The 18,974-nt window shown below is 47.1% G+C and overlaps 1 protein-coding gene across 1 annotated transcript in view; it reads left to right on the top strand.

Moving 5' to 3' along the window:
- The window catches only part of LOC306922249 (protein kinase C beta type-like), a 183,505-nt gene extending 167,132 nt beyond the window's left edge, over positions 1–16,373 (top strand). Inside the window, 11 exon segments of the mRNA XM_079499683.1 lie at positions 1,349–1,522; positions 2,235–2,326; positions 2,447–2,509; positions 8,761–8,899; positions 10,583–10,663; positions 11,572–11,679; positions 13,200–13,340; positions 15,112–15,153; positions 15,155–15,172; positions 15,174–16,244; positions 16,316–16,373. Coding sequence (XP_079355809.1) covers positions 1,349–1,522; positions 2,235–2,326; positions 2,447–2,509; positions 8,761–8,899; positions 10,583–10,663; positions 11,572–11,679; positions 13,200–13,340; positions 15,112–15,153; positions 15,155–15,172; positions 15,174–15,266 — 951 coding nt within the window. The 3' untranslated portion in view covers positions 15,267–16,244; positions 16,316–16,373.
- Positions 16,374–18,974: the final 2,601 nt, after the last annotated feature.

Below are 18,974 nucleotides of genomic sequence, written 5' to 3'. Positions count from 1 at the left end.
ACGTTCATCGCCACAACTACAATTAGCCCTTCACTAAATCCCATCCCCAAAAAGCGATTGTCCAATGGCAATCCAAGTAGTTTGTTTAGCAACCGTTGCTATGCAGGACAAGCTTTCGCCACCTCATAGCTGTCGATGTTATTTTGCATGGCTGTGTTGTTGAACATATACACGGCTTAACGTTGGGAAAGTTACACGACTGACCCACCCAGGTGGTGGCAATAATACTAATGACCGTAGTCTTATACCCAGAATAATCTAGTAAGAGAGTGGCGACACTAGCGTTGACTCCCACTGTAACAATGGAATGCGGAAGTGCTCATTCTATCTCAATGGGATAGTTCCAATGTTTGGAACTATAGCCCATAGCCCCCCGCTTTGTCTCAATGGGATATAGTTCCAATGTTTGGAACTATAGCCCATAGCACCCTGCTTTGTCTCAATGGGATAGTTCCATTGTTTGGAACTCGGTTCTTACCATGCAACATGAAAACTCCCGTTGGACCTCGTTGAGTTGATTGTTGGATACTCTTTCTCCATCGTATTTCTATTTTTTTTTTAATAATGTCATGCACATTTGTCCAGTGCATGGCCTACTGCAGGCCTGGTTGACTAGTTTTAGAAGACATTTTGGAGCTCTTGCTACTGAAATGATCGATCATTTATATGGAGAAATCCCTGTCATTTAACATGCATCTCTTTTTTTTAAATAATTTGTATCCCACGATTGTGCAACCTATTTTTTCACCCAGTGTCAATTATCTAATGTAATCCTGGGCGCTACACTTCCTCTGCCAACCTGGGGAGGGCAGCAGACTGACCTCATGCTTCCTTCTGTGCATGAGGAGTCCAAGCTGCTTCTTTTCACATGACGGGGGAGAGTTTCCCCGGCCGGACGTAGCGCGTGGAAGGAACACGTTATTCCGACCAGTTCCTTTCCTCTCCACCAGGCGCCCCGGCTGGCCAGGGGGAGGCAGTTTAGAGCTGCATGATTTGTGTGAGGGTACCTATACCCTAGGGGACACGGGGAGAACATGCAAACTCCACACAGAAAGTCCCTTTCGCCAACCCCGCCTCGGGTATGGGCACTGATGACGCGGAGGAGGGAACACGCCGCCAGCGGGAATCGAACCCAGGACCTTCTAGCTGTGAGGCGACAGCACTACCGACTGTGCCACCGTGACCCTTTTAACATGCATCTCTGTGGGTGGGAAGGACAGCTTGCCATGTCTCCTCTCTGCTAACGTGCCTATTGGACAAGGACGGGTTGGGGGGAGGGACTTAGCGAAGGGCTATATATAATTACAACTCCTGCAGCTCCGCTGTAATGAGGCCTCCTGTCCTGCAGGTGATGCTGGCGGAGCGTAAGGGAGCAGAGGAGCTGTACGCCGTGAAGATCCTGAAGAAGGACGTGGTGATCCAGGACGACGACGTGGAATGTACCATGGTGGAGAAGAGGGTCCTCGCGCTGTCCGGGAAACCCCCCTTCCTCACACAGCTACACTCCTGCTTCCAGACCATGGTACGACCCGCACACACACACACACACACACACACACACACAAACACACTGGAATGTACCATGGTGGATAAGAGGGTCCTCGCGCTGTCCGGGAAACCCCCCTTCCTCACACAGCTACACTCCTGCTTCCAGACCATGGTACGGCACGCACGCACGCACGCACGCACGCACGCACGCACGCACGCACGCACGCACGCACGCACTGCTTCCAGACCATGGTACGACCCACACACACACACGCACGCACGCACACACACTCTGCTTCCAGACCATGGTACTGCATGCGCACGCACCTGTGTCATTTTAGAAGTTGCTATGTCTATATATATATAGGAACAATACAGAAGATTGTATTTGTATTTGTATTGTATTTGTATTTTTTTCGGTATTGTGGTATCCTATTTATTCTTATAACGATGATGTATTCTGTGACTATAGGCTACTTAGAAGGTTAGCAAATACCAACAAAAAAAAGCTTGGCAGTGGCTAAACTATTAAAATTAAACAATTTTTTTTGTCATACATCTGTTTTATTGTCTGTCTGTCTGTCTGTCTGTCTGTCTGTCTGTCTGTCTGTCTGTCTGTCTGTCTGTCTGTCTGTCTGTCTGTCTGTCTGTCTGTCTGTCTGTCTGTCTGTCTGTCTGTCTGTCTGTCTGTCTGTCTGTCTGTCTGTCTGTCTGTCTGTCTTGTCTATCTGTCTCTGTCTCTGTAGGATCGGTTGTATTTCGTCATGGAGTATATAAACGGAGGAGATCTGATGTATCAAATCCAACAAGTCGGCAAGTTCAAGGAACCACATGCTGTGTGAGTGACACACACACACACACACACACACACACACACACACACACACATAGACGCAATATATTTGACGCGTGTGCGCGTGTGTGTGTGTGTGTGTGTGCGTGTGCGTGTGTGTGACAGGTTCTATGCAGCAGAGATAGCCATTGGACTTTTCTTCCTCCATTCTAAAGGCATCGTGTATCGGTGAGTTACTCTGATGTTATGTTGACATATGTTGCATTCTCCTTGTTGTTTAACACTTCACACTTTTTGCAACAAAAAAAAAATATATATATATATGTTAATGACATTTAGGCCTGACGTTTTCTGAAAGAATATATATTCAAAGATTTGTGCCGCATTTCCACGATTTTTCAAAAATAGCAGACCTACAAGCTCGTAGCGCGCCACTCGGTGGCGCGCTACGAGCTTGTAGATCTGCTATTTTTCAATAGCTAAAGTATAACATAACGCTTAGTTAAAACACCAAAAGGGGTTCCCGCCCCAAAATGGGTTAATGACATTTAGAAGATTTAGAACACTTTCCTGGGGGTCTTTATGTGTGTAAAATATGTGGTTTTAGATATTTTAGCAGTGTCCATGATGTCACAGACACTGTGCTCACTTCCTTCCTGGACTACAATTCCCATAATGCTTTGGTGCACTGCTCCTCCTTGTGGATAGGAGGAGGGCTGTCTTACTGAGACAACCGTTTAACATCGAGCACTTCCGCATTTTGGGCACCAAATGTTGGTGTCAAAATCGAAGAAAAAAAATGCAGAAATAGAGCGTTCTTCCGGGTGCTTCAAAACGCCACGGAGCAACTTCCATCGAAATGAAGAGCAGGGGGCGGGGCTGTCCACTCTATCCTCTATTACTCTATGGAGACAACTTGTAGTCCAGGAAGTAAGTGAGCCCATGTGTCCATGACATCATCAGTGTCCATGACATCATGGAAACTGTCCGTGACATCATGGACACTGTGAAAATGTAAAATATCTTAAAACCACATATTATTGCACACATAAAGACCAGAGGAAAGTGTTATAAATCTTCTACATGTCATTAACCCATTTAGGCCTGACGTCAAAATAAATAAAAAGTCCTCTGAAAGAATGTATATTCAAAGATTTTTTTCAAAAATAGCAGACCTACAAGCTCGTAGCGTGCCACTCGGTGGCGCGCTATGAGCTTGTAGATCTGCTATTTTTCAATAGCTAAAGCATAACATAATGCTAACACCAAAAGGGGTTCCCGCCCAAAATTGTTTTGTAAAAAGGGTGAAGTGTCCCTTTGAGGGTTAGCTCAAGTCGTAGCTTTGCGTGTGAATGAATGCAGTGTCTAAAAATCTGTCCACTCTGTGCTAAAAGGAACTAGATATCGTTGCTGCCTCATAATTGACCTATAGCTAAGCCCCTCCCCAAACTGCTATGGTCCAATCACAGCTAAGCACAACATGGGTTAGACCAGAGTGTAGAGTAGGAGAGTGGCGACACACTTTGATCTCGCCGCAAAGCGGGTGCCCTATGGGCTATAGTTCCAAACATTGCTCCTATGGCTGGAACTATCTCATTGAGATAGAATGAGCACTTCCGCATTCCATTGTTACAGTGGGAGTTGACGCTAGTGTCGCCACTCTCTTACTATAGTACTCTGGGTTAGACAAGCCTCTCCACCAATAGTTTTCCTATATGATAAAACATTGTTTTTAAAAAAGAAATGTCACGCACATATTTTTCCCAGTGCATGCGGCAGGGCCTTATTGACGGATTTGGAAGAGATTTCGAAGGTCCGGTTCCAAAAATGAACCGGTATTTAATGTGTAAAAATCCATGATATTTACATTGGAATGAATGAGCCCGGCTGGAAAGTGTCCCAAGTGGGAGTGTCTTAAGTGGGAGAGGGCGGGGCTTTGCTAAATGTGAATTACATTGATTGACGAAAGCTGTGCCAGAATAAGGGCGGTTGAAGGTCGAACGTTGGTTTCGTATGAACGAGGGTTTTTATTTATTTAATGTTTACAAAGTGTATATCAACAAGAGACGGTGACTAAATAATAATGTTGCTATTTGACGTAGCGTACCTGATGCTACGCCAAATAGCAACATTATAGCTGATCTATACGAGACACGAGGCACGTCACAATGGAAAGGTCTTGTAGATCTGATATTTTGTTCCACTCGGCAGCTGTTTGTTTGTTTGTTTTTGTTTTATTCTCTTACAGATGTCCTATTAGTCAATTTTGGATGATAATATTGTGAACCCCTTTTTTTATTACTTACTGAAATATCAGGAGTATGGAAAAATAAATATTGTGTGCCCGTGATTGTGCCCATATATAGACATGCCTGATGTCACATTTCTGACATCATAGCAGACTGACATCAGGTGTTTAGGTACCCTCGTTACGTAGTGCAGGGGTTCTCAACGTTTTTGGCCGGGGACCCCCGGAAATGCTTTGGCAATGTCTCGGGACCCCCGCCCCGCCCCCTCCCGACCCCAATATAAATTGACTGCTACAATAACCTTAAACCATTTTGGGCGGGAACCCCTTTTGGTGTTTTAAGCATTGTTATAATTTAGCTATTGAAAAATAGCAGATCTACAAGCTCATAGCGCGCCACCGAGTGGCGCGCTACGAGCTTGTAGGTCTGCTATTTTTGAAAAATCGTGAAAATAAAATTTAAAAAACAATCTTTTTTTTTTTTTTTTTTTTTTTAAATAATTTGGGGACCCCCTAAAACAATTTGGCGACCCCCCGAGGGGTCGCGACCCACGGGTTGAGAACCCCTGCCCTATAGGACAAACCCTATGTTTGTCCGAATTTATCCGATCTACAAGCTCACAAAGAACTAGAGCGCAAGCTATTCTCTGTACGGAAAGTTGTCCCCTCAGGATAGAGACGTGCAACTGGTTAATAAAAACACAAACTCCGAGGACCCCCTAGTGGGTCACTGACCGCATGTTGAGCACCACCTGGACTAAAGAATGGGGTGGAGGAACTTAAGACGGCCTGCCGAGAACTGTACAGACGCAGACGCGCTTGACCGGTCAGCGGCTTTGGACGCCACGTGTAAATACTAGGGACTAATCATGGAACCAGCTCGGTGGCCTAGTGGTTAGAGTGTCCGCCCTGAGACCGGGAGGTCGGGGGTACCCAGTGGCCTCCCTGCTTGACACTCAGCATCAAGGGTTGGATTGGGGGGTATAAGTCCCTGCGACATACTAGGTGTACTTGTACATCAAGCTGCCTCACGCTACAGAAACAGGAGGTATAGGCTCCCGAGCTATGGGCCCCATGGCTCGGCGAGGCTACTCTTAATCATTGGAACGGTGACAATCCTCACCCGTTGATTTCTCACTTTGGACATGTTTTCGGCAAATTCAAATCCACCATCTTGGCAAGAACAGAGATCCACTGAAGCCTATACCCGTCTTGTGTAGGACTAGTTATGACAACTCCGTTCACTTCACGGGGCTTCAGTCCAACGGCGGCTCTTCTACAATAGACCTATATTGGCGAAGAGTGACAAAGTCCTGGACCGGAAGTCAGGCAGAATGCACTGGACTCGGCGGCAACAGCCCCAGCATTTAATGATCGTAAATCCCTTTTATTTTAGACCGTGTGTTAGTAAATACTACAACATAAACATCACAGAGACTTAAACTGTCACCGTGCAATGCTTTATAAAACAGTTGTCATCATGTTGCACACATGCCTGTAAAATTGCTGATAGTTGCGCCGCCCCTCGTTGAAAACAATATGTATTTCAAACTCCAGCTCGTCACTCTCCATGCACGAACAGCGCTCGAACGCTCGGTTTTTCTGCCCCGTCAATGTCGCAAATCTCGGCTATGTGGCTCTGCTGCTATACCTTATGCACCATATGACTATATAGCGTCATATACGTAGATACCTGCTGCTATGTGGACCTACAGATGCAGCAGCACTCATTAACCTCATCTATAACACCTGCTGCTTTATGTTTTTGATTTAGATTTCTCTCATTGATACACACACGCACACACGCACACACATGCTTACAGGGACCCGCCCCAGAAGCCAATATTTTAGTTAAAAAATGTTCGCTCTGAAATATATATTAAAACATTTGCGGCACATTTTCACGACTTTTCAAAAATATTTTTCAACACCAAAAGGGGTTCCCGCCCCCAAAATGGGTTAAGGTTGTCCATCGTGTCCGATGATGACAATCCATCTCTTATGTCTTGTGAGTGCTGCAGTGTGACTATACACGAGTGTGTGTAGTCCAATCCGTGATCCACACGTTCTGCCACAAACAGAACAGGGAAAAACACTTGTGTGGTGCTGGATTTAATGTCTCCTTTGACCGTTTCCTGGTCCGTCGGTCACCTCTGTCCATCCTCAAGCTTTTGCGCCACTTCCTTGTTGGAGGAGCTGCCGCCAGACTGAGCCGTTGAGCTGCAGTGACCTCCTCCAGCTGGGTCGGTCGGGTTCAGGCCCGGCATTTCCTCATGGCATGGTCTTTAGTTGGGTCGCTTTTTTTGGGCCTCCCGCCCCAAGCGACGACCCAAAGATGGCACCTTACGTGGTTCTTCTGGCGTTCGTATGACGTGCCCTTTAGCCTTCCTGGGAAAACAACTAAATTATGGCGCTCACACACACACACACACACACACACACACACACACACACGCCTGTAAACATGATAAAAAACCAATCCGACTCTTTTTGATTATTTTTACACTTGTCCAAACCGTTCGACTCTCTTGCGTCTCTTGGCCTCGGCGCTCTGGTCGCCGCCGTCGGCGAACCTGGCCTTCCTCTTCCTCAGCCTCTCGTCGCCGTCGTCGACCTTCGACGGCAGGACGGTGGCGGTGGGCACGACGGCTCCTCCTCCGAAGCGCTCGGCGCGCTTCTTCAGCTGGTCCACCACGTCCATGGCCTCAGATCCATATCCACAGTTGTTGTTGTTGTTGTTGTTTGCGAAGACAACGGCGCCCCGTGGTGGCAGCGCCGGAGAGGAAGAAGGACTACTCTGAGCGTGGACGCGGTCGTCGGCGCCTCCGTCGTTGTTGAACCCGAAGCGGGTGGCGCGGACGGCCTTCAGGCTCTGGGCCGTGGGGGTCATGTTGAAGCGCTTGGCGCGCTGCAGCAGTCTGTCTCCGGAGAACGTCGTGGTCGTGGACCCGGGAGCAGAGATCCTCACCACCCTCTTCTTGTCGGACCATACCGAGTCCTTCTCGTCCGTCATGTCCACGTCGTCGTGGGTGTCGGCCGCGGTGTCCGCGGCGGCGGCGGCACGGCCGCCCGCCGCGCCCTTCTTAGCCGAGAAATCCTCCTCTTCCTCTTCTTCTTCATCCATCTTCTCCGCCAGAACTCCTTCGTCTACTACGTCTCCTCCTCCGTGTTCCAACACCACCGGGTGGTCCTCCGCCTGGAGATCCTGGTCCTCCCGGGTCTCCTGTGGTCCTGTGGTCTCCTCCCGGCGGGCCTGAGGTTCGGTCTCCTCCCGGCGGGCCTGAGGTTCGGTCTCCTCGAGGCTGACCTGGTGGTCCCGAGGTCCGACGGTCTCCTGCGGTCCATTCTCCTCCCAGTGGTGGTCCCGAGTGGTTCCTGTCTCCTCGAGGCTGACTTGGTGGGCCTGAGGTTCGACGACGGTCTCCTGTGGTCCGGTCGCCTCCTGCTGTTCGGTCTGCTCCCGGTGGTCCTCCTGAGTTCCGGTCTCCTCGAGGCTGACCTGGTGGTGGTCCGGCCCTCCGGTCTCCTCGAGGCTGACCTGGTGGTGGTCCGGCCCTCCGGTCTCCTCCCGGTGCAGGGCCTGCAGCCGGACCACCAGCTCGGCCTTGCTCCCCTTGGCGTCCAGCCCTCGGGACTCGCACGACTGCCTCAGCTCCGCCAGCTTCATCCTCTGGAGCTCCGCGACCTCGGCCATGTTTGTTTATATATGTTTTGTTTGTTCGTTTGTTTGCTGACGGAAGGCCGTGTTCTTCGTCCACATTAAATGAGTGATGATCATATTATGAAACGCTGCTTTTTATATCGCTTCACTTCTATGTAAGGTTTTATGGTGGGGGGATGGGGGGGTGTGTGCGGATATATCCATATATGGACTGGACATGCCGTGACGTCGTCAGCCCAACTAGCTGTTTTGTTTTTTTAGGTGATTGTTGAGAGAGAGAGAGAGAGAGGGGGGGGGAGGGGGCTTTGTGTGGGCTTTGTGTGTTTATATAAACACAAACATTGAAGACAAAGGTGAGGACGCAAATTGTGAATGGCTGGAATGAGATGATGTATGATGATAAGAGCGCCCCTCAAGTGTGTGTGTGTGTGTGTGTGTGTGTGTGTGTGTGTGTGTGTGTGTGTGTGTGTGTGTGTGTGTGTGTGTGTGTGTGTGTGTGTGTGTGTGTGTGTGTGTGTGTGTGTGTGTGTGTGTGTGTGTGTGTGTGTGTGTGTGCGTGTGTGTGCACAGGGATCTGAAGCTGGACAACGTGATGCTGGACTCTGAAGGTCACATAAAGATCGCAGACTTCGGCATGTGTAAAGAGAACATGTTGGACGGAGTCACCACCAAGACCTTCTGTGGAACGCCAGACTACATCGCCCCCGAGGTGGGAACGCCATTAACACATTTTGACCTGAGATCAGATTCTAAAAATGTCTTCTACATCCTGACAGTTTTCTGAAAAAGCTGTTTCTATGTCAGTCGTTCTTCGACTTTTCAAAAATAGCAGACCTGAAAGAATATATATTCAAAGATTTGCGCCACATTTTCACGATTTTACAAGCTTGTAGATCTGCCATTTTTCAATAGCTAAATTATAACATAAAGTTTAAAACACTAAAAGGGGTTCCCCTCCCAAAATGGGTTAAAACACGGCGGTTTGTGAAATTAGAAAGCCTACTTTCCTTAGTGGACGCACTCTGCGGAAGGAAAATCTTATCTATAAGATTTTTCTCTTGGCAATATCGGTAGAGGGTCGCAGTGGAGTAACTCAAAGTATTTATTTTCCGGTGTAAAAACAATCCCTTTCTGGCCAAAAAAGTGCATTTTATACATGTGGTGGGTGGCTCAGAGTGCGTCCACTAAGGAAAGTAGGCTTTCTAATTACAGAGAGGCTGGTCTGCATTTCATGCGAGGGCTAGAAGCAAAGAGTGGCAGAGCCTTAAAGGGCCACTTCACCCCTTTTGCAACCAGATCTTATTTTAATGATGTTTGGGAGACAAGAAACACTTTCCTGGGGATTTTACGTGGGTAATAATGTGTTTTTAGATATTTTAGTATTTCAAAGTGTCCATGCAGGGCTCCATGATGTCATGGACACTGGGCTCACTCACTTCCTGGACTGCATGTTGTCTCAGTAAGACAGCCCTCCCCCTATCCACGAAGAGGAGCAGTGGACCAAAGCATTATGGGAATTGTAGTCCAGGAAGGAAGTGAGCTGCAGTGTCCATGACATCATTCAGTATTTAAGTCCGACATCATTTTGTAGTGCTACGTTACGTCCGGGTCCAAGTGGCACCAGCTCCCGTCCGCATCTCATTGTAAATAGAATATCTAAACGCGTGAATCTTTTTACAATGATGTTATTTTTCAGAAAGGAAGCCATTGAGGGTTAAAATGGGTCTTAATGCTTCCAACTCGAGTAGAATTATAAATTTTTTGTACAAGTTTCCATGACAAAAAAAAATAGGATGTGGAGACAATAAAGACTATTATTATCATTATTATTGAAGGTGGTAACAGTCCATTTGCTCAGTAAAATATTTCGGGGGCATATTTAGAATGTTTGCAGGCTTGAGTATGTTGAATCTAGTTTGCATTAATGAGGATTTAGTTGACACAATGAAATAAAATGGCGATAGTATTCCGTGTGGGGCAGACGGCCTGTCACAGCCAGATTTGGGAGAGCAGCGCAGCTTTGTTGTTGCGAGGAAAGCGGTAAAATGAGACTTTCGTGGTTGTTTCCGTCTCAGATTTATCCGACGGAGCGTCACAGTATAACTCTATGGGGACACAAAAGTAGGACCTGGAAGTATCTCACGTGCTCGCGCTCACGTCACAGCTAAAATACTGAATGGAGCCCATGGACACTTTGAAATACTGAAATATAATTAAAAAAAACACACACATATTACCCACATAAAAACTCCAGGAAAGTGTTTCTTGTCTCCCAAACATCATTAAAATAAGATCTGGTTGCAAAAGGGGTGAAGTGGCCCTTTAATGCAACGGCAGTAAGGCTACGGACCAGATCTAACACAGCGGTAATCTCTCTCTCTCTCTCCTACAGATCATAGCGTACCAACCCTATGGGAGGTCTGTAGACTGGTGGGCCTACGGAGTTCTGCTGTACGAGATGCTAGCAGGACAGGTACGTACGTGTGTGTGTGTGTGTGCGTGTGTGTGTGTGTGTGTGTGTCTCTGCGTGTTTGTCCGCGTGTGTGCATTTATCCTTACTATCGTTTTACCGTTTCATAGCGGTTGTGTTTGTCCCTCCTCAGCCTCCGTAGGTTTCATAGCGGTTGTGTTTGTCCCTCCTCAGCCTCCGTAGGTTTCATAGCGGTTGTGTTTGTCCCTCCTCAGCCTCCGTAGGTTTCATAGCGGTTGTGTTTGTCCCTCCTCAGCCTCCGTAGGTTTCATAGCGGTTGTGTTTGTCCCTCATCAGCCTCCGTGGGTTTCATAGCGGTTGTGTTTGTCCCTCGTCAGCCTCCGTGGGTTTCATAGCGGTTGTGTTTGTCCCTCCTCAGCCTCCGTAGGTTTCATAGCGGTTGTGTTTGTCCCTCCTCAGCCTCCGTAGGTTTCATAATGATTGTGTTTGTCCCTCCTCAGCCTCCGTAGGTTTCATAGCGGTTGTGTTTGTCCCTCCTCAGCCTCCGTAGGTTTCATAATGATTGTGTTTGTCCCTCCTCAGCCTCCGTGGGTTTCATAATGATTGTGTTTGTCCCTCCTCAGCCTCCGTAGGTTTCATAATGATTGTGTTTGTCCCTCCTCAGCCTCCGTAGGTTTCATAGCGGTTGTGTTTGTCCTCGTCAGCCTCCGTAGGTTTCATAGCGGTTGTGTTTGTCCCTCCTCAGCCTCCGTAGGTTTCATAATGATTGTGTTTGTCCCTCCTCAGCCTCCGTGGGTTTCATAATGATTGTGCTTGTCCCTCATCAGCCTCCGTGGGTTTCATAATGATTGTGTTTGTCCCTCCTCAGCCTCCGTAGGTTTCATAATGATTGTGTTTGTCCCTCCTCAGCCTCCGTGGGTTTCATAGCGGTTGTGTTTGTCCCTCCTCAGCCTCCGTTCGACGGCGAGGACGAGGACGAACTGTTTCAGTCCATCATGGAGCATCACGTCTCCTACCCTAAGGCCATGAGCAAGGAGGCAGTGGCCATCTGCAAGGGAGTGAGTGCACACACACATACACACACACACACAGCTATATTGCTTTCCCACACACATTTGAGATATGTATTTACAGTATGTCCACATAAACAGAAGTACAGGAAACAAGGGACATTAACACTAGCAGAGCAGTCAGATAATAGATCGCTACGAGGTGCATATGAGGCAGAACATTGTTACATACAACACTACAACACAAATTGAGCGGCTTCCTAGAATAACCGATATTGAGCAGTACTGTTTGGCCCTTCTTTTGGAGAGGCCGGCCATTTGAAGACCCCCCACAACCAGCTGTTGCACGTGACGTACCCTATAGGCCAAAGATACAAAACTATAAGTTCACATCTGTAGCGCATAAGGCCCAAACCACACCCGCTGCAACTCCTTGCAACTACTCGCAACTCCTTGCAACAAAACAAACCATTGGGAATAATGGTTGCAAGTAGAGATGCACAATATAATCGGTAGCCTATCGGAATCGGCCATATTGGCCATAAAAAAATACCATATCGGATCGGTCTCAAAATAATGAAGATTATTTTCGCCGATATTGATGACGCAATAATAATGTGAGGTAGGCAGAGAGGTTTAAATAGCCGCTCTGATCAGGTAAAGAGTGCATGAGACTAGTCACCTGATCAGGTAGGCGCGCTAATGAGTTGTCTGCCTGCTAGCTACGCAAGCTTCGCATAATAATCGTGCACCCCTAGTTGCAAGTAGTTGCAGGGATGAATTATGGCTTGTGCCAAATGTGCACGTGCACAGGGGCCCTGAGCTAATGGGGGGCCTTGGATTCAGAATGTCCTCAAAGTCACGCTTCCAACAAGCTTTGAACTGAACAGATTGGACTTTCCGTTCCAGAAATAATGGCCAAAACATCTTGAAAACGGGCGATTTTCAAGTTTTGGCCATTATCGCCCGCTTTTTCTTTAATAACACAGACTAGGAAGGTCGGACAGTGACAAACTAGATACCTGAGTAAAGTTCAATTTGAGCTTCGTCCAACACATCCACATCTATTCAGTCAGCCTTACCGTTAGGCTGCTATAGGGACAGTTAAACCTGTGCCAAACACATTAGGGGAAAATAAATCGGCACCTTCGGGGGTGGGCCTTTGCGATTTGTGCACAGGGCCCTTTTTCACTTTAATCCGTCCCTGAGTAGTTGCACACCAGGCGACCCTCTGGTGTGGTTTAGGGCTTTACTGTGAGATGTTCTGCTCTGGCTGGTGATCTTTTAGCACTTTAATAATTACAGTATACTCTAGTCTAAGCTGTAATCAAAGGTACAGTCGACGTGGAGAAGGAACACCTAATTGAGACAGGGAGGAGATTGTTATCAGGTGTGTCCCTTCCCTCCTGCCTACAGACAGACCCTGTAGTCTGTCTGTACGTCTGCAGAGTAGGAGAGACTGTGTTTTCTATCTTTGGCTCAAGGTGTGTGCGTGTGCGTGTGTGTGTGTATGTGTGTGTGCGTGTGTGTGCATGTGTGTGTGTGTGTGTGTGTGTGTGACACTCCAGCTGATGACCAAGCATCCGGCCAAGCGTCTGGGCTGCGGTCCGGAGGGGGAACGGGACATCAAAGAACACGCCTTCTTCCGATACATCGACTGGGACAAACTGGAGAGCAAGGAGGTGCAGCCTCCCTTCAAACCCAAGGCTGTGAGTGCACGCACGCACACACACACACACACACACACACACACACACACACACACACACACACACACACACACACACACACACTTTTTTTTCTGCATTACAGAGGGTTCCAAATAGAAACAAAACAAGTATAGTACTATACAAGTAGTATAGTATGTATAGTTGACATAGATACTCCAATGTTACGTTCTTAGTTTACGCATGATTCATGATAACTACATTTTATACATGTGATGTATGCCATGCTTTTTGTTATTGCTTAATGTAAGTCGCTCTGGATTAAGAGCGTCTGCTAAATGCCTAAATTGTAAATTGTAAGTAGTTTATATTTGTAGCTACGCTGTATAATAGCATCCTTAAGACGCTGGTACTTAAAAGGATTGTGACATAAAAACAAGTTATTGTAATTTTCTTTTTTTTTTAGGTTTTCTGAGCTCAATTGCACCCAACTTTTAACATTCAGTAGATTTTCTGTGGTCTGGGTGGGGTTTTCTGGCTCAAACACGTGCTCTGATTTGACTGTGATCCCATATATGACCAGGGGCCAGCATACACGCTCACTTTAAGAAGACAGTGTTTGCCCGCCCACCACACACTCTCGCTACACACACTACCGCAGCATTGGAACACTCACACACTCCTTACCTCTCGTCAGAAGCGTTTACATGGTGACAGCGTCGCAGTACAAAGGCACAAATTCAATCCGAAATGTGGATGGCAGAAAATCCACCAAGGACAGCGATCCTAGAACCAGAGTTATGACGGTCTCGTCCACTGCTCTGCACTGTGAATATATTTGCAATCCCATAGTTGGAACGGTGGGGCGTTGCTATGGGACCAATGTTAAAGGCTTCCGTAGGCATCAACCATTATATAGACAGATTCTACGTTGGGGTACGTATATATACGGACTTGGTATATGACGCCACCTAGCGGAAAAATAGAGTTAAGCACCTTTGGTAAGGAATGCCTCTTCCAAACTGTGGTCAAATGTACATGCCACTTCAAAAATGGTCACTTCTCTACTCATCAACAACAACAAGCGCACGCACGTGCGCATGCACGCACGCACGTACGCACACGCACACACACACAGTCAGATCTCTCAATACCTTTGTGCTTGGTAAGCTCAGGTGTAAGTTAGCTGAACACTGATTGGCTCTCACTCATCCGCACCCCCCGCTCAACCCAGCCATCCCATTGGTCACTGCTCCCGGTCAACGGCATGCATGCTCGGCTGCCATTGGCGGGCTCAGTCCACCAATGTTTTTTTTTTTTTAACCCAGATGTCATTGGCTAATAATGGACCAATGTAAATCCACACAGTCTTATCTAGGAGGCTGTGAATGATTTGATTGGTTGACATCATTCACAGTCTAGGCTGTGAATGATCTGATTGGTTGACATCATGTTTCAGTTGTATTTATCTTTTTTCTCTTTTGTTTGTTTGTCGTCTTTATTTCCTTCATCCATCCATCTCTCTCTCTCTCTCTCTCTCTCTCTATCTTTCTCTATCTCTCTCTCTCCCTCTCTCTCTCTCTCTCTCTCTCTCTCTCTCTCTCTCTCTCTCTCTCTCTCTATCTCTCTCTCTCTCTATCTCTCTCTCTCTCTATCCATCCATATACTCACTCCATGCTTTCATCTCTCCCTCTCTCTCTCTCTCTCTCTCCCTCTCTCTCTCTCTCTCTCTCCTCTCTCTCCTCTCTCTCTCTCTCCTCTCTCTCTCTCTCCTCTCTCTCTCTCTCTCCCCCCTCCCCCCCCCCCCCCACAGTGTGGGCGTGACGGTGAGAACTTTGACAGGTTTTTCACGCGTCACCCCCACCGTGCTGACCCCCCCCCGACCATGACGTCATCTCCGCCCTGGAGCAGGACGACTTCCAAGGCTTCTCATTTGTTAACCCGGAGTACGCTGGCTCCGCCCACTGACCGCCCACCAATCACCTGCCGCCACCCAACCCAACCACCACTCACCTGCCACCCACCCCGCCCGGCCGACCACCCAACCCAACCACCAATCACAGCGCTGCCTGCCTCTAGTTAACCCCGCCTTCCTCCTCCACCACCCCCATCGATCATAATTATGATGTCATCCTCCCGCTTCCCAAGCCCCTCCCCCTCGGAGGGGGGAGGGGCTGAAAACACGGAGAGCCACAGAGCACTGAATGCTGACGTCATTCTCACGCCCTGTACCTGCGTCGCCATTTTCTCCTAGACCTTTTGAGGGGCGCCAGCCCCTCCTATGTGCCCTGCGCTTTGTGTGTGCGTGTGTAGTACCCCATAGCGATGATCCGATTGGCTGAGGGCTTTACAAAAGTGAGGACGCCAAAAGTGATTGGACGGAATGTGATGATAATAAGAGCGCCCCTCACATTTTTGAGTGGTGTAAACCACTCCTAAAACTGGCTTTTTTTGTGCAGAAAAAATGAGCATGGTTGCTATGTTCACCCTGTTGTAATGACGTAATGAAATCACACCCGGGTGAACAGGGTGAACATAGCAACCATGCTCATTTTTTCTGCACAAACAAAGCCAGGTAATGAAATCCCACCCGGGTGTGATTTCATTACGTCAGACATGATTTCATTACGTCAGACAGACCTTACACCACTCAGTTCACACGGGTGTGATTTTTTTTGTATTACATCGCATTTAATAAGAATTGTGTTCCAAAAATAAACAAATGAATCCCGGCGGGTTTCACTCTCATGGATATGAAGCATCGACTAACCGAGAGAAAAAACACTAATGTTATGTTACTGCTGCTGAATTAGGTGGCCATAGAAACAGGACTGTCAAGGAAGGAGTTTAGGACCTTATTTTGGTGAAGAATTACTTTATTGAAACAATCGTTTGTCATTTAACCCATTTTGGGGCGGGAACCCCTCTTGGTGTTTATAGCATTATGTCATGCTTTAGCTATTGAAAAATAGCAGACCTACAAGCTCGTAGCGCGCCACCGAGTGGCGCGCTACGAGCTTGTAGGTCTGCTATTTTTTTGAAAAGTCGTAGAAATGTGGTGCACATCTTTGAATATATATTTCCCGAGCGAACATTTTTAATTAAAATATTGGCTTCTGGGGCGGGGGGGGGGGGTCCCCTGGAACTACATATTTTGACATGGGGGGTCCGTGGCCCAATAGAGATAATTCTGGGGGTCCTTGACATGAAAAAGGTTGAGCACCACTGACATAGAAACATGGGTTTTTCAGAAAAATGTTATGATTTAGAATCTTTTTTTTTATCAACCTCAGTCCAAAATGGGTTAAAGTAATTCTTTACCAAAAGAATGGTGTCCGACAGTGCGGGTCCTTGTACCTCCTTCCATGATTGTCTTATTGGCCCCTGCTGTGTAAATAGGTATATGCTCAGAAACAGACTGTATCAAATATGAGTGACCGACTATCGTATAGTTAGATAGGACGTTAATTACTCCCAGATACAGAGCCTCCCCCCCCGACAATATCATGGCCGAGACACTTTGTTTATTGTTGGACCACAATGCTTAAGTTATACGAGACGATTCTACGATGACCCGCGACCGTTATTCTCCATAGAGAAAGCACTAGCGCCACCCAGAGGATGAAGAAGGAGTGACGTCAGGTACTTCTGTACTCTGCGGCGACTGATTGAAGTCACCTGCTCTCGTGTTTTTTTTTGCCCTCCCGTTCTGCCTTCTCATTCCTAGGGATGGAGCTCGTTGATTTTGGATTGCTAACGAGCACCTTATCGATCAGGCTTGTCGAGCCCACTATCGAGCATTTTCTATTATTTTGTGGAAAGACGGGAGACGATAACTTCTGAACAGAAGCGGGCGGTATCTCTTACTAGGGCCTTCAAATACAGTACTTTTCTAACGGACGGAAGGCAATTGACCTTTTGTACCACTAAAATAATATTAAAGAAACTGGTTACTGGTCACTCTAAAAGGTACCGTCACTTTAAAAGTATAATTTAGTTTCCCCGGACAGCGCTGGTTGGCAGGTATCAATACACTTTTAGACGGACATGTTTGTGCCAGCGTGGATGATTGATTAGATTTATTTCTTGATCGCCTCTTGTCATGATTGTTTAAACATGACGTCATGGACCGCTATGCTCCATAACAGGCTCGATAAGCCCAAAGCTTATTGATAACGGGTCCTCAATAAAATTGTTATTCGATTTTTATCGAGCTCCATCCCTGCTCATTTTGTCCACGAAAACTCCTGGCTTTTATACCCCCACCCACCACACCCCATAACCCCACCCACCACACCCCAGCCCCTCCCCCATCGTCCCCATTGGACGGTTGCTCTGTTCGGTCTCTTCCAACAACAAGTCTTATAACTGCAGCGCTGACATTGTTCTTGTTATTGTCGTTGTTGACCAGAACAAACGCATGCACGCGCACACACACACACACACACACACAGCCCCACTGCACTCCGAGATGTATGCCTTCATTTTATATACCCCAGGAAACATGAGAATCTGTTCTAACTGACGGTTTAGTACAAATTAGTTTAAGTGGTTATTATTTGCTTTGTAAATTAATGTGTGGAGAAGGATGATGCTTCATGTCGGGGTGGTGGTGAGAAGAACCGAACCGGATGGTGGACCGGAGTCCGGACTGGAGTCCGGACTGGAGTCCGGACCGGAGTCCGGACCGGACCGGTGTCGGATCCATTCCAACACTGTACATGTGATGTTATGATGATGACACTGCTACGTATGTTCCCACTGCTGGTGTTCTGTTTTACCAAGCAGCCACGGCACTTGCCTTGACCAGGTGTTAAAGATCAGATCTTAACGATCCAGGTGTTAACGATCTTTACCAGGTGTTAACGGTGTTTACAGATCTACAGTTTTAACCAGGTGAACGGTGACATTCCAACCTCTGACTGCAGGAGGACTAATTAACGAATCACATCTCATAAACAATCTGCTAATTATCTGTCTATAGAGATATATGGACAACATCTGATATCACAATATCTTTGACCAAAGATATTGATCTTGTGAAGATAATTTATTATGTGTGTTTCCTTTTCTTTTTTTCTTTTCGCATTTTCAAAGAAGTATTGGAAATAGCCGTTTTTTTTTAAAGGAGAATGTGTATAAAGTATAAAATAATGGCTTTAAGTGATTACAACCAGGAAGTGGACGACACCGATGGCGTATCACAAGATTACGAGACGATTATGTGGTCTCAGATCATCATATATCAATATGATCTATCAATATCAATATATATCAATATGTTGACCAGCCCTAGAATAGGACCATTATGATGATCACCTTTGACTCTTAATGTAGCTTTACGCAATAATAGGTCAACATTTGAATGACCTTATTTTTTTTGGAGAAAAAAAAATAGTCTCTGTGACACCTCTAGGGGCCGCAATCTGCATTCAAAGATTTTCCTAGAAGCTTTGTCATTGGTCGAGCATATTTCACCCTTTTTTTAGGGGGGGGGGGGGGGGGGGGGGGGGGTTCAGACAGCCAGCCAGCAATGGGTTAAAACCCCCCCCGCCCCCCCAAATGTCTCTGTGACACATCTAGGGGCCGCAGTCGGCCTTCAAACATGAGGAATAGTGCATTGAATTTGCCCGTCTATACTTCCTGATTGGTTAGTATAATTTCCAGCAGGGTGAA

Source organism: Electrona antarctica (assembly GCF_951216825.1).
Source record: "Electrona antarctica genome assembly, chromosome: 4".
In the NCBI taxonomy this organism is placed as follows: domain Eukaryota; kingdom Metazoa; phylum Chordata; class Actinopteri; order Myctophiformes; family Myctophidae; genus Electrona; species Electrona antarctica.
Note: the sequence above shows the minus strand (reverse complement) of the source record. Positions and strands in the feature narration are given on the sequence as shown.